Genomic DNA, 13,707 nt, shown 5'->3' on the forward strand with positions numbered 1-13,707 from the left:
GAGAAACTGAGGGTTGGCCAGGGACCTTTTTTAGTCAGGGACGGGCTATTGGGGAGAAGGTATTAAAGATGAGCTCTAAATAAAAGCTGAGGTGATAAAGAACCGGAAGGCAGAGGGTATAGAAAGAAAGACCACTCTATGAAGCCGAAGCTGAGATGCTTACGAAAGCTGACAGAGAAGCTCAGAGACTATTCCTGGTGAATCCATCTGCACATATCCATAGAGCAATACATTACATCATGGGCAGAAAACAAGTTGGAGAGATTTGTCAGGTGTTTAGGCATTGTCAAAGCTGGCCCGGCTCCCTGCTTAAGGCATCAGGTCCATCACTGTGGCAAGGTCAGGCTAATGGTGATAGATTAGAGTGGGGAGGAGGGGGCCCTGGGCCTCACCTGCCGAGAGAAGCTGTTCTCCTAAGTCAGCCACCTGGGGAAAAGGGCAGTACTCAGCAGGGTGGGAGAGAGGGTGCAGCTCCCTCCTTCTCACCCACCGGGCTGACCAGGGGTGGGCCAGGTCCAGGGGTCCACACACAAACACTCTCCCAAACATAGATAATATGTCACCCACGTGGATGTGGTACTTACCCCTTCATGTATATAGACACTGTTAGAAAACAAGTGAAATAAAAAAAAATGCAGTTGAATTTTTAGTAGCTTTTGGTCATTCTCGTCCACCCGTGGATTTTACAGCGATGGATACTATGGCGGCAGGGGGTAGTTTGTGAAATATGTTCGTGCATATAAAGGGTTCCTAGATTTCAGAAAAGGCTTGGAAGCCAAACCACATGGAGACTCCTGTGCCAAGGTTGCTCTGGGGGTGGGGCTGAGACGGCAGGGTGGGGAGAGGACCCGCTGAGTCCCGGCCTCTGGGGAACACTTTGGCCTGGCTGTTGCTGTGCTGACACTTAAGGAGGGCGGGGACCAGCTGCGCATTCTGGAGGTGTCAAAGGTGCTGGCCCCTCCTCGTGGGCAGGCAGGCAGCGGTCCAAGGAGAAGCTCTCGGAGAAAACAGACTCCAACCTTCTCTTCCACAGAGGCTGCCCCCCACGCCCAGCCTTACTGGTTCCAGGGTTTGCTTTATGCAGCCAGAAAACGTTTCTCATAAACCCCTATGCCCCGCTCCGTCATTCTACAATAATTCTTTTGGGGGAAGGGGATTAGAAATGGGATTAGGGCGTCAGCTACAAACTTTCTCCCCCACCCCCTGCCTCCCCATTTTGAAGTAGTTTCTTGAGGTTCAAGAGATTTGGCATTTTTAGGGTGTAAAGTGCCCAAATTAAGCGGCATATGTAAAAAGTAAACATTTTTTTCCATTAAAAAAAGGAGACAAAGAGAAGCAACTGTTTCTCACCTAAGTCAACAGAACAGCTACATGAATACATTTTCCAGCCTGACTGAAATGCCACAAATAACTCAAAAGAGTCGCCGAATATTCATAGACAATCACAAATTTACATGCTGTATTTGTGCCTGTAGTTCTGAGTCCTGCCGCCTCCCTTCCTCCAGACCCAAGGAGGTGCTGGGCTATGAGATAAGTAAGCCCAGAAGAGCTCCTCTCAGTAGGACTCCCTCCTCTGCTGCTGATTATTTTGCTGACTGGGGCCTCAGTTTCCTCATCTCCAAGATGGGGGTGTGACCTAGAGCTCTAGCCCTCCTGGGAAAGACAGTCTTTCTCTGGAATGGGAGCCTTGCCCTGGCTGACAGTCACCCTCAGCATTCCCATCCCATCATCTCTTAGACATGGGGGAACCCTACAGTTCCCAAAGGGCTTCCATTTCTTGGCGTTAACACCAGAGAATGTGCACCCCGATCTGTACCAGGTGACTCTCAGTGTTAGCGCACTGGATCCTCACAGAAGCTCCATGAGGAAGGTAGTTTTATAATTTCCATTTTAGAACTGAAGGAGCTGAGACTTGGAGAGATAAAGTGAATCGCTCACAGTTATCCAGCTAAGGAATGTTTGATCCCAAAGATGGTGTCTGCTATACCCTGTTCTACTGGCCACCCCACCCCCATGCCCAGTCCACCACAGGCTGAGCCATCATGCAGAATCTGGGATTCAGCAGGAAAGAGAGAGACCCAGGTCCCATCCTGGAGGAGCTGAGTCCGGTGGTTGGACTGGGGGGCGGGGGGGGGGGGGTGGGGACAATGAACATAGTGATGATGTTATAATAAGCAGGGAAGGTGCAGCCATAGCGCCGGTACCATTTGGCAAGAGGGGCGGGTGTTAAGTGTCATTGCGTTTGGGTGTTGCAGGAGGAGGAAGAGTTTGTGAGGCGGAGAAGGGGAGGAAGGAACGTACCAGGTGGAGGGTGTAGCATGGGCATCAGGATATGAAAGGGCCTGTGTGTTTGAAGGTCAGGGAGAAGTTCCAAGTGGGGGAAGCAGAGTGTGAGAATGTGCATTAGGTGGGGTGGGTAGGAGAGGAGACTGGGAGGGACTTCGCGGCCTGAGCATGTGTGGCCGGCTGAACCCTCCCGACCACTCCGCAAGATGGGCGTTTTCACCCCACTCTCCAGATGTAGACATTGAGGCTTGGCGAGGTGAAGTGACTTGGAGATGTCTGAGCTAGGATGGGAACCCAGGATCTAGTCGCCAGGCCTGGCTGTTCCCTCTGTCCCAGATATCTCAAGACTTCATACAGCCACATGGCTATACGGGGGCCCTGGCTCCCAGACATTGTACAGGGCAGCCTTTCAGTGGCCTGCCTGCCAGGCCTGTGGGTCAGTGAGCAGAGGTGGCCCCATTAACTGGCCATTGCCCTGAGGTCAAGAGCAGCGGGGAGTCGCCTCTGGCCGCTTTTAAAGGACAAAGGCCAAGGAAGGACAGAGAATTGTGCTTTTTCAGAACTACAAGCCAAACAGATGGTGGAAATACAGTTGGTGGAATATTTTTGCACTTTAATAAAGCAATTTTCATGTGGGCCACTGAATTTTCCTTCCCTAAATGAGCACCAGCCGGCCTGGAGGCAGCTCTGAGTCACTTGCAAATAACTAGCTAAAAAGAAGCAATGTGTGTGTGGGTGTGTGGGGTGCCCTCAATATCTGGGGTGGGCTGGCCGAGGTGGGGAGCCCCTAGTGGAGACTGGTAGGGGCAAGTAGATTATTGGCACTGGTTTTCTGTTTCTGGGTTTCCCAGAGCTGCCTCAGTCCTCTGCTAGCTAGGAAAGGAAGGGCAGGGGTGAGGGATATGCAGGGGCAGATGTGCAGGTGGAGAGCAACCAGGGGTCAGCAGGGCACTCGATAACGCTTATTTATGAGCCTAGTGGGTCGTCTGCACCAGGAGGAGCAGGGAAAGGCCAGGGCAGGGTGGAGAGGGGACAAGGAAGAAGGCCAGGGCTCCCCTGCGCAGGGGCAGGTGGGGTAGGGGCTGACACTTCCAGAAGGGATGGCTACGCAGGATGAAGCTGAGCGCACACTGCACAACAGAGTGGGCTCTCTGGGATCCCCTACCCACCCGGGGAACGAAATATCCAGAGAAGTCCCTGGGGTTTTATTGTGTGACGCCACACATCCCAGACCTTCTCAGAGCCAGGTCTGGGAAGACAAGTCCTCTAACCACAGCTCAGTGCTGACTGAGCAAGGCCTCCAGCTCCAGCCAGTGCAGAAACGAGCCTGAGGACATGACTGGGTACAGGAAGCACCCCAGAGGCCATCTGCTGAGAGGCTCATGTGTGCGTGCAGGTGCATGTCCACACTCTCGCCACACCTTGCTGCACAGGCAGGATGGCAGGAAGGAAGCAGGAGCCCTGTGAGCACTGGAAGGGAAGCTTCCTGCAACTCTCTCCCCTTCAGAGACCTCCCCCTTCAGGCAAGGCCTCAGGCCCCACGTCTACTTCTCAGGAATTCGGACCTTCAAGGCAGGCCTTTCTTGCATTCATGTTCTGGACAGGGCCCTCCTCACCCCAAACATCACAATATAAACTGTTTAGGATTGGAAGCCACTAAATTGTCAATAAGGGATTTGCTAGTTAAATTATGAAATCTGCCACACAATGAAATAGTGGAAAGCAAAAAATTAAAAATATGTGCCATATGACCCAGCAATTCCACTTCTGGGTATTTAACTGAGGAAAGCAAAAACACTAACTTGAAAAGATACATACATTCCTATGTTCATCTCAGGCTTACTAGTAATAGTCAAGATATGGAAGCAACTTAGATGTCCAGCAATAGATGAATGGATAAAAATGTGGTATAGAAATACAATGGAATATTATTCAGCAATAAAAAAGAATGCAATTTTGCCATTTACAACAACATGGATGGGCCTAGAGGGTATTTTGCTAAGTAAAAAAAGTTAGACAAACATCATATGATTTCACTTATACATGGAATCGAAAAGAAACAAAGCAAATGAATAAAAACAAACAGATCCATAGACATAGAGAATAAGGTCACAGTTGCCAAAGGGGCGGGAGGCGGCGGTATAAGAAAAATAAAAAATAAAATTAAAAAATAAAATTATCAGGGCTTTATATCATGCTTTAATGTGTCTCTTAGTCAGGGTCTCCAGAACAACGGAACCAATCGGATATATAGATATATAAATACAGATATAAAAAAAGGAAACTTCACAAAAAAGAATACAGTATATAATGCACATCATATACGAGATATGTGTTCATTGATTGCGTATGTTATCGATAAGGCTTCTGGTCAAAAGCAGGCTTAAAAAAAAATCCTGGGCAACACACACAAAAAACAAAAGATATATGCACAGGCTTGGAACAATGTCCAGGAGTTAAGATATTAAGAGAAAAAAAAAAAAAAACCAGCCAGTTTGGGAATAATAGGAAGAGTATAATCATTTTTGTTAAAAATCGATTTTTAAATATTCCCAAGGAGTATTTGTCTTTCAATGTGCTGTTCTGTGTATACTGCGTGCAGTAAAAGCACATCAGAAAGCACGGGACTGGGAATGGGCCACCCAGGACCACGGTATTTGAAACTGCCCTCTGCCCTTTTCCCTCCACATTCCTAATCTCCGTACTCTGTTCTGCATTTTCTTTCTTCGTAGCACTTAACATCTTCTGACATTTGATATATTTACCTAGTTATTATGTTTCTTACGTATCCTATGTTTCCCCTCCTTCCACTAGAGTGTAAGATCACCCATGGCGAGGAGGGCGGAAGGGAGAAATGTTTACTTTTCACTTAATATTCTACCCAGAGTGGTGAGCTTATGAGTTATTTTTACTCTCTTTGTAGGGTGTTATGTTTTCTAATTTGCCTGTAATCCATATGCATTATTCTTACAATCAGGAAAATAAAAAAAGACTTCTCTGAGCAATTGTTAGCGCTGCTCCTCCAGCAGGGCCCCTGCGAGAGGCCCCCCGGCTCCTACGCAGCCTGCCCTCGCACAGCACAGAGCTTTGGCTTCCAGGCTCTGCAGACCCCTTCTGTTCCCCTGCCCTCTCCACCTGGCTCTGGGTGCCTCCCTTTCCAGGCTCTGCCTCCCCCACCATTCCCATTCTGTGGACACGCAAACACCCTCACCTCCAGCCTTTGTTCGAGCCAGCACAGCCCCTGGAATGCCCTCCCCAGGCCCCATCCACACCTTCCAAGTTCTTACCACACTCCAGACCCTGTTCTAGGCTCATTTTCTTGGAAACGCTGCCCAGAGCAGAACTAAATTTTCCTGTTCCCGTCCTCTCACAGCCTCTGGGCCAGTATGACGGCACATCCAAATCTGCCTTGCACCAGAGCTCCTGCGTCCATCTGCCTCTTACTGACTGAGGGCAGGGAGCATTTCTTCTTTGTCCCATCTGCCTCTGCACCATGTCTCTCTGTGTCTCTTGGTCTCCCCCAGGCCTCGTCTGAGTCTATCTCCACCCTGTTCTCTTTCCTCCATCTTTCATTCCATTTAGCCTTCTCCACTGGCTCCCTCTCTTCCTGGCCCCTTGCTGGCTCCTCCATCAATCAGGAAGGCCTGTGTTATGTTTGACCCATGAAGGAGATTCTTCTGGATGTGGGGGCCTTGGAGCTGCAGGGGTGGAGTCCTCCTCCCTCTTGCTGCATCCTAGGCTGCTGGTCCTGCTGCCTGCTGAACTGCCAGGCCCAAGGTTGACCCACGGGGCCAGTCCCCAAGAGCAGCCTTCCTTCAGCGCCTCTGGGAGTGAATCTTGGCAACAGAGAGGAGTCTGCAGGGGACCTGCGGAGCCGTTTGAACAAGAGTTCAGACCCAGAACAAATCCCATGGCCTTGCAAAATGCAAAAGTTGGCAGTCAGGATGGGCTTCCAGCTAAGTGCGGCATCCATAATCCTGAGCATGGGAGGCAGACAATCATGAAGAGACACATGATTCCACCAAATGACCTGGCTGAGGCTGCCCAGTTGAGGAGCAGGTCTGTTCTCTTGGCAGGGGCAGGCACTGGCCAGAGAGGAGACCCAGCGAGGCCTATAATGTACATCTTAAAATAGCAGAGGCAGCCCAAGGGATGTAGGGAAGGAGAACCAGCCCCAGTCCTCGACTTGCCATTGATTTGCTATGCGAGTCTCAATTTCCTTATCTGTGTAATAGGGTGACAGTTGATGTCCAGCTGGCTACCTGGATGAACATCCCACCTATGACACCATGGCAGTCGCCTTGATTCTTGAACGGCCTCATTTGGGTCACCTGCTAACTGAGGGGACGTGGATGTCCAAGGAGAAAGAGGTAGAGCAGGAGGGCCTTAGCTGGCTTCACACAGAGCAGCTATGGGAGGTCAAGCAGTCAAGTCACAATGGTCAAGAGTCTGAATCCAGCCTTCCCTACCTTCTGCAGGTGCAATTTGGGCCAGGTTGCTTAACCTCAACCTCGGTTTCATGACCTATGAAATTGGGTTTATGACTCATCAAGTCATGATGAGAACTGAATGAGGTGTTTTATGCAAAGCACTTAGCCCAGTGCTTGGCACATATACTAAGTGCTTGATTCACGTTGGCTACTGCCATTTTGCAGGAGAGGATTATGTATTTAAAAGTCATCCTGTACTTTTAGGGCCAGCATAGCAAATGGCTGCCTTAAAAGTGATAAACTCTCCAACTGCAGGCTGACCCATCCAGGGTAAAATAGTCCAAGACTATGCTTATATAACTGGGATGTGGGTCCCCTAAATACTTATGTTTCTTTTTCAGACTGCGTAAAAATTATGTGTTTCCTATAAAAATTGGAAAACACACACATAAAAAAACATATGGAAGAAAATAAAAAATCACATACGCAGGCAGGTCTGGATTTGAATCCCACCTGTGCCATTTACCTATTATGTGATCTTGGGCAGGTTTCTTAATGGTTCGATTCTCAGTTTTCCCATTTGTAAAATGGAGATGAACAATGCCCATCTCACACGGTAGTTATTAAGGTGACATGAATATTGAGAGTGAAGTGCCACTGTGCCTGGAATGAGTAAGAGTCACCATATTAGTCCAGTCACTCAGAGAGTCACTGTTCACACTTTTTGCATTTTCGTTCCCTGCTTTTCTATGCACCTATGATGTGTGTATGATATTAACCTATACATACGTATTTATTGATTCAAGGCCATATTGCCTATTCTTTTTATATTAACATTATATCACCTCACGAGGTGCTAACATATGGCGGAGGATGTCTGACTTCGAATGTAGTTACATTTGACTCAAATGCTTCCTTAACCATTGTTTTAGTAAAGACGCTCTTGTCTCCCCACTAGTGTTTCTCAACATTTTCCTCTCATTATTGCCCCTCTCTTCAAGAAGGCTTTTTAGACTTCTATTTTTCTAATTCTCTCCCCCAGTACATGTCTTTAAAAATGTTTTATTTTGAAATAATTATAGATTCACAGAAAGTTGCAAAGACAGTACAGGGAGAGCCTGTGTACCTTTTACCCAGTTTCCCCGAATGATTACGTCTTCTGTAAGTATAGCACAGCGTCAAAATGGAGACGAACATTGGTACAAGGTGTATGGCTAGATCTGTGTCATTTTGTCACATGCAGATTTGTGTAACGACCACCATAATCAAGATACAGAATGACTCCATACCACCCAGACCTCCCTTGGGCTATCCCTTTATAGTCACACCCACCCCTCTCTTTTTCACCGTTTCTAACCCCTAGCAACCACTGATCTATGTTCTATCTCTACAATTTTGTCATTTCAAGAATGTTATATAAATGGAATCAACAGCATGTGACTTTTTGAGATTGGCCTTTTTTTTCCCCCCGCTCACCGTAATGCCCTCGAGAGCTATCCAGGTTGTCGTGTGCGCCGATAGTTCCTTCCTTCTTATTGCTGAGTAATAGTCCATGGTGTGGAAACACCACAGTTTGTCGAACCATTAACCTATTGAAGGACATCTAGGTTGTTTCCAGTTTGGGCTATTACAGATAAAGTTCTCACGAACAATCTCGGATAGATTTTTATGTGGACATAAGTTTTCATTCATCTGGGATAAATGCCCATGAGTGCAATTGTTGGGTCCGATAGTAGTTGTATGTTTAGTTTTTTTTTTTTTTTTTAAAGAAACTACCAAACTATTTTCCAGAGTAGCTGCACCATTTTACATTCCCATCAGTGATGCATGAGAGATCCAGTTTCTCTGCATCCTTGCCAGCATTTGCTATCGTCACCAGGGATTTAGTGAGACAGTTTAATCACTCCCAAGAAGCCAGAGAAACAGCTGGGTTGGATGATTTTAGTGTAGGCCAGCTTTTGAAGAACAAGGCCACACCCTGGACAAATGGAGGATTAAATACTCTGATGCCAAAGTGAGGAATTCGGTAGGGGCACTGGGGTAGGGACCCCTGCAAGGGGGCAGGGCACGAAAACTTCCCTCAGGCACTCAAGTTTATCTCACAGCAAGGTTGCCTTCAACAGCCGATGTGCATCTCAGCTGCTGTAGTAATGTGGTACCTGGAAGATGCTCATGCTGTGAGTTCTGCATCCCTCAGCATGGTGCTCAGCATGACCCACTGTTCCATCAACAGCTCATTGCCTAACCCTTCCCCTGGCCCTGACTCACCCAAGCCAAAGTGTGCCACAGGCTCCATCTCGCACAGGTAGCCTGAGCCCCCATCGATGATCCTCAGGTGAGCCCCACTCTTCTTGGTGTAGAGTACGACCTTAGCCCCCCTGGCGAAGGCCCCAAACCGGGTCCTAGGCACCACTCGCAGCCAGTTATTGCTGAAGCCCTGTAGGTGGGGAGGAAGAGAGGATGGGCCTCAGTGGGATGGGCAGGGGGAGTAAAAATGGAGGGGTAAGAGAGGGAGAGAGGGAGAAAGAGGTAGAGAAGAAAAGGGACAGAGGAAAGAGAGAGGAGGAGGAAGCAGGCAGGGAAAGTGAGCAATGCAGACAAGTTGGCTGAAGTTTGGGAAGAGAGTTACTGAAAAAGAGGAGGGAAAGCCAATGAGCTCGGGAAAAACAGTTTTTGGAGAAGTGTCAGTGGAAGAGAGAGGGGCAGAGGTCTTCTCCAGGGAGGGGGACCTTTTGGGAGGTTTACTGTGCTGCTGGGAATTTATTTGCTTCTTCCAGGCCTCGGGATGTCCATTTCCTGTCATGTATCCCGGGCTCATCTTCCCTTGTCCACCCTAGGTCCAGGGGAGCACATCAGGCTGGGCTCCGTGGGTCCTGAGGTCCGTGCACACCTGATTTCCTCGGAAGACGGACAGTGGCTGAGCCATGGACTCTCCATGGGACAAGATGAGGTCCAGCATCCCATCTCCATCGAAGTCTGTCACCACACCCCCTGCAACAATGCAGATTGCACTCTGGCCATCGGCCAGGAGACCCACGGGGAGAGGGCTCCCCGACCAGTACCATGTCCACAGCCCTTAGTGGGGGAGATGCTGGGGCAGGAAGACGGGCTGGAAGCCTGTCTCCTCTCCCAGCCAGCTCAGGATAGGAAGTCATGGAGGAGAGGCTTCTCTTTCCTTCCCCTGGACTTTTACATTACTCAGACCACAGGCCTTCTTTCTATTATACACGTCTTTTATATTTACATACTTTTTTTTTTTTTGTCAATCTATGAGGTGTCTGTATATACTTGGTCTTCTTTGGGTCCTCACTACATCTCAGAGAGATGAAGAAGACAGATATAATTATCCTCATTTCATGGATGTGGAAAACAAGACCCAGAAGATGAAGTAACTTTTCCAAGATCACCAGTGAGGCCATGGCAGAACTGCGTCTTGGGACTCCTAAGCCAGTGCTCTTTCCCTGATACCAGACTGAGTGTCGAGAGGGGAGGGGTCAGACTTCAGGACCCCCAGCCTCTCTTTTCCATCCCCACTGGGCAAGGCATCACCAGAGAAGTTACTGCCCGTGGATTCCTGGGCTCTACCCCTGGCCTCTTTGGGACTGGGAAGATGGACCATCCCCTCTTCTGCTTCCTGCCTGGGACTCTCAGGGCCTCCTCCTTCTATACTGTCACCCCTGTCCTAGGGTCTCAACCCTCAGAGTTGCAGAGACAGGAGGAGACCTTCGGTGGGGTTGGCTGCCCCATCCTTCCCACCCTCACCCCGGGGTATGGGCAGCATGCTGAAACAGAGGAGCCCAGGCAGAGTCCTCAGGTGCCTTTACCTGTGCCCCGGCCCTCAGGTTCCAAGGCATCACCAGGATTGAGTTCCTCGATGAGGGGGTCACCATGTTCCCTGCGGATGACGCTGCAGGAGAGGAGATGGGCCGTTCATGGATGAGTAAGTGCCAGTGAGGCCCCCACTGGACATCTGAAGCTAGAGGCCTATTAGCTCCCTCTATTCTCTGTCCCCGGAGCATCCCCAGGTCACGCTGTACACGGGCTGCCGCCTGGATGCTTATGGAGCCTCTTTCTGCTCACAAACCCTGTCTACACTCTGCCTGTTCTCTTCTTGGGTCTTAATTTAGGTTGGTAAACATTGATTTTTCCTTCTCTAATGGATGAATTATAGACAGCCTGGGAAAGGGCAGTTGATGGATGAAGAAGGGACAGGGACACAGCTACCTTCGACTGACCTTCACTTTCTTTCAAGTGGCCCTGAATTTCCAAGTTCTGGATGGTACCCAGGGTTCAAACCCCACTCAAATGCCACCTCCTCCAAGCCTTCCCTGATCGTCCCGCCAGAGGCAACACTTTCCTGCTCTGCCTTTATCACGTTTCTGGCCTTTATCACTTTCTGCTTTGTGTTAAAGCTCTGTATGAATGCATCTTATCTCCCCAGTTAGACTGCGAGCTCTTCGCAGGTTGGGACCATGTATTATTCATCTTTGCGTCTCCCACAGCATCTAACATAGTTCCTGGCTCTCAGAGAGCAGAACGCACATGTCTGTGGGATGCATGGATGAATGCCAGGGGTGGGAGGGAAGAAAGGGGTTCCTTTGGGTTGCTGGGGTTCTGTCTATTTTGAACTCTGAATCATGGTAATTTTTGCTTCAGAAAAGTCCACTGAGGAAGTCCACACTAAACTGACTGCTACTGATGGCAGTAAACTTTTCTCTAATTTTTCTCACTCATCAGACTCTGGCAGCCTTGGGTGCTCTGCCCTAGATATGTGGAGCAATGTCCAGGGGAAAACAGAGGAACAGGAGGGATCTGTATCACTCTCCCTACCCACACTGCAGGTGACTGTTGTCTGACTGAATCACAGAGAGTTGCCAGAGAGCTGTGATGTGGCCAGTGCATTCAGGAGGGAACCAAGGTCCTCTAAGCTGGAGCCTATGGGGCTAGATGGCAGAGTGTTGGCAGAACTGCTGCGTGTCTGCAAGGTTGAGTGGGTGCCTTAAGAGATGTCCTCTGTCCACACGGGGCATCTGTGCTGAGCACATCCACATGTGCGGTCTGGGCAGTAGGCAGTGTGTCTGGCTGCACTTGGCTGTGTGCACACCTGCTAGAGGTGTGTGTGCCTCGGCCTGCGAACACCACAGTCCCTTTGACCATGCATGTCCTGCAGACTCTGCCACAGCAGAGACACCCCTTCGGTTCAGGCGACAATGCAGTTTGAGTCCCTAAGAATACAGCTCGGCAGTCCCACTGTGTTTATGTACTTGCTGAACAAGTTTTTCTGCAGCAACCTGTGTGTGCCAGCTACTGGGTGGGCTCCTGCGGCTGCGATGCACATCAGGAAGGATGGAGCCAGGGTCCACACCACAGGGAGTCTCATGCAGAGTGCTGAAGGCTGACAGGAGAGTGGGGCTGAGGGGAGTGCAGAGCTGGGCAAGCTCATCCAGATCTGGGTAACCAAGGCGGGCTTCCTGGAGGAAGGCCGACTAAGGTGAGACCAGCATGATAAGTATGTGTTAGTCAGAGGAAGAGGGAGGAGAGAGAGGCAGAGGGTGTGGGCAGCTTGAGGGTCCAGGCCTGGCACAGCATAAAACCGAAAGAAGCTGGGGGTGTTTCGTGCTCAGTTGTAAATGGGGAAGTGGAGGGTGAGGAGGCTGGGTACAAAGTAATTAGGCATGGGACATGAGTCAAAGAGAAGGCTTCTCAAGTGTGGAACAGGGGTGTGGCCAGATTTGCATTTTCAACTGCTTGTTCTGCTGGACTAGACACAGGGAGACTGTCTGGAGGTGGGCGCAGGAATCTCCTGGAGACAGCGCCAGGGTGGTACAGGGTGGAGGGATGAGAACAGATCAGAGGTGTGTTTAGATGGATAAGTGCTGTGATCATGCATATCCAGATTGGCCTGGGAGAGCCCTATTGACGCCTGTTGTCTTGCCATTATTAATAGGGTCCCCTTGCACTCTCATTAAGCAACTGGTTCAAGTGATGCGTTCTTTGATCGCTCTAGATGTCACTGAAGGACTTGCAGACTCAAGAACACTGAGGCTTTGAGTCTCCAGTGCCTCCTACAAGGAGCCTACCATGCTCCGTTTAGCGACAGAGACAGGTGGGGACTAAACTTCCAGAGTCTCCAGCTGTGGGGCCCTCAGCCACATACCTGGGAAGTGGCTTCCATTGCCACTGTGTAAAAGCAAACACACTAACTCATGGGGCAACCACAATGGTGATGCTGGGGGTGACCCAGAGGGAAGCTGGGAGACTGGACAGGGGCTGGGCAGGCACGTGGACAGGGAGGTGCCTGGGTTCTTGGGCCACAGAGATGAGAGCACTAGACTCCTTGGTACTCAGGGTTCCTGGCGAGTGACACTTTATTAGCCAGAGAAGGAAAGCGGTGTCTCTGTTAACGAGCAATTGATCTTCCGCAATTAATCTGGAAGTTGTGAATAAGCTTTTTGCAAGGCACCTAATTAGTAAATCTGGTGCCTTTGGGGGGTGATTACATCCAGTCATGACTGATGCTTTGTTAATAATTATATTTTAAAATGTGCTTAGTCACAGCTCTCACCTTTTATTAATAGTTGGGGCCCCCCATGGGGTAGGGGATGAGGACCTTGGGAAGCCTGGCAGGTGATCCAGCCCATTTCCTGAATCCCTGGGCCCGGCCCACTCTCTTCTCCTGACCAGGTCCTGAGCGCCATTAGTATGTTTTAGACCAGGAATGGGGACATCTCAGGCCATGTGATTCCTGAACTTCATTCCATGATAGTGGTTCTCAACCTTTATGCCTAATGCCTTGTACTCTTGTTAAAAATAGAGATTCGTGGACCATACCCCTTGAGATTCTGATTCAGGAGATCAGAGCGGGTCCTAGGATTCCACTTTAATAAGCACTCAGTGATTCTGATGCCAACGGCCTCTAGAGCCCTCTTGGACAACAAGTGTTGCATCTGAAAATCTAGCCGTTCCTCCCTAGACACAATGCTCACAAGCT

At 49.5% G+C, this 13,707-nt stretch overlaps 1 protein-coding gene across 1 annotated transcript in view; it reads right to left on the reverse strand.

Annotated features, from left to right (window-relative positions):
- Positions 1-13,707, reverse strand: part of CRTAC1 (cartilage acidic protein 1) — a 130,544-nt gene that overhangs the window by 5,404 nt on the left and 111,433 nt on the right. Inside the window, exons 9-11 of the mRNA XM_016164222.2 lie at positions 10,541-10,623; positions 9,607-9,707; positions 8,985-9,153 (exon numbers count right to left, since the gene is read on the reverse strand). Coding sequence (XP_016019708.2) covers positions 8,985-9,153; positions 9,607-9,707; positions 10,541-10,623 — 353 coding nt within the window. The remainder of the gene's footprint in view (positions 1-8,984; positions 9,154-9,606; positions 9,708-10,540; positions 10,624-13,707) is intronic.

The sequence above is a fragment of the Rousettus aegyptiacus genome, unplaced genomic scaffold, assembly GCF_014176215.1.
Source record: "Rousettus aegyptiacus isolate mRouAeg1 unplaced genomic scaffold, mRouAeg1.p scaffold_m13_p_6, whole genome shotgun sequence".
Lineage (NCBI taxonomy): Eukaryota > Metazoa > Chordata > Mammalia > Chiroptera > Pteropodidae > Rousettus > Rousettus aegyptiacus.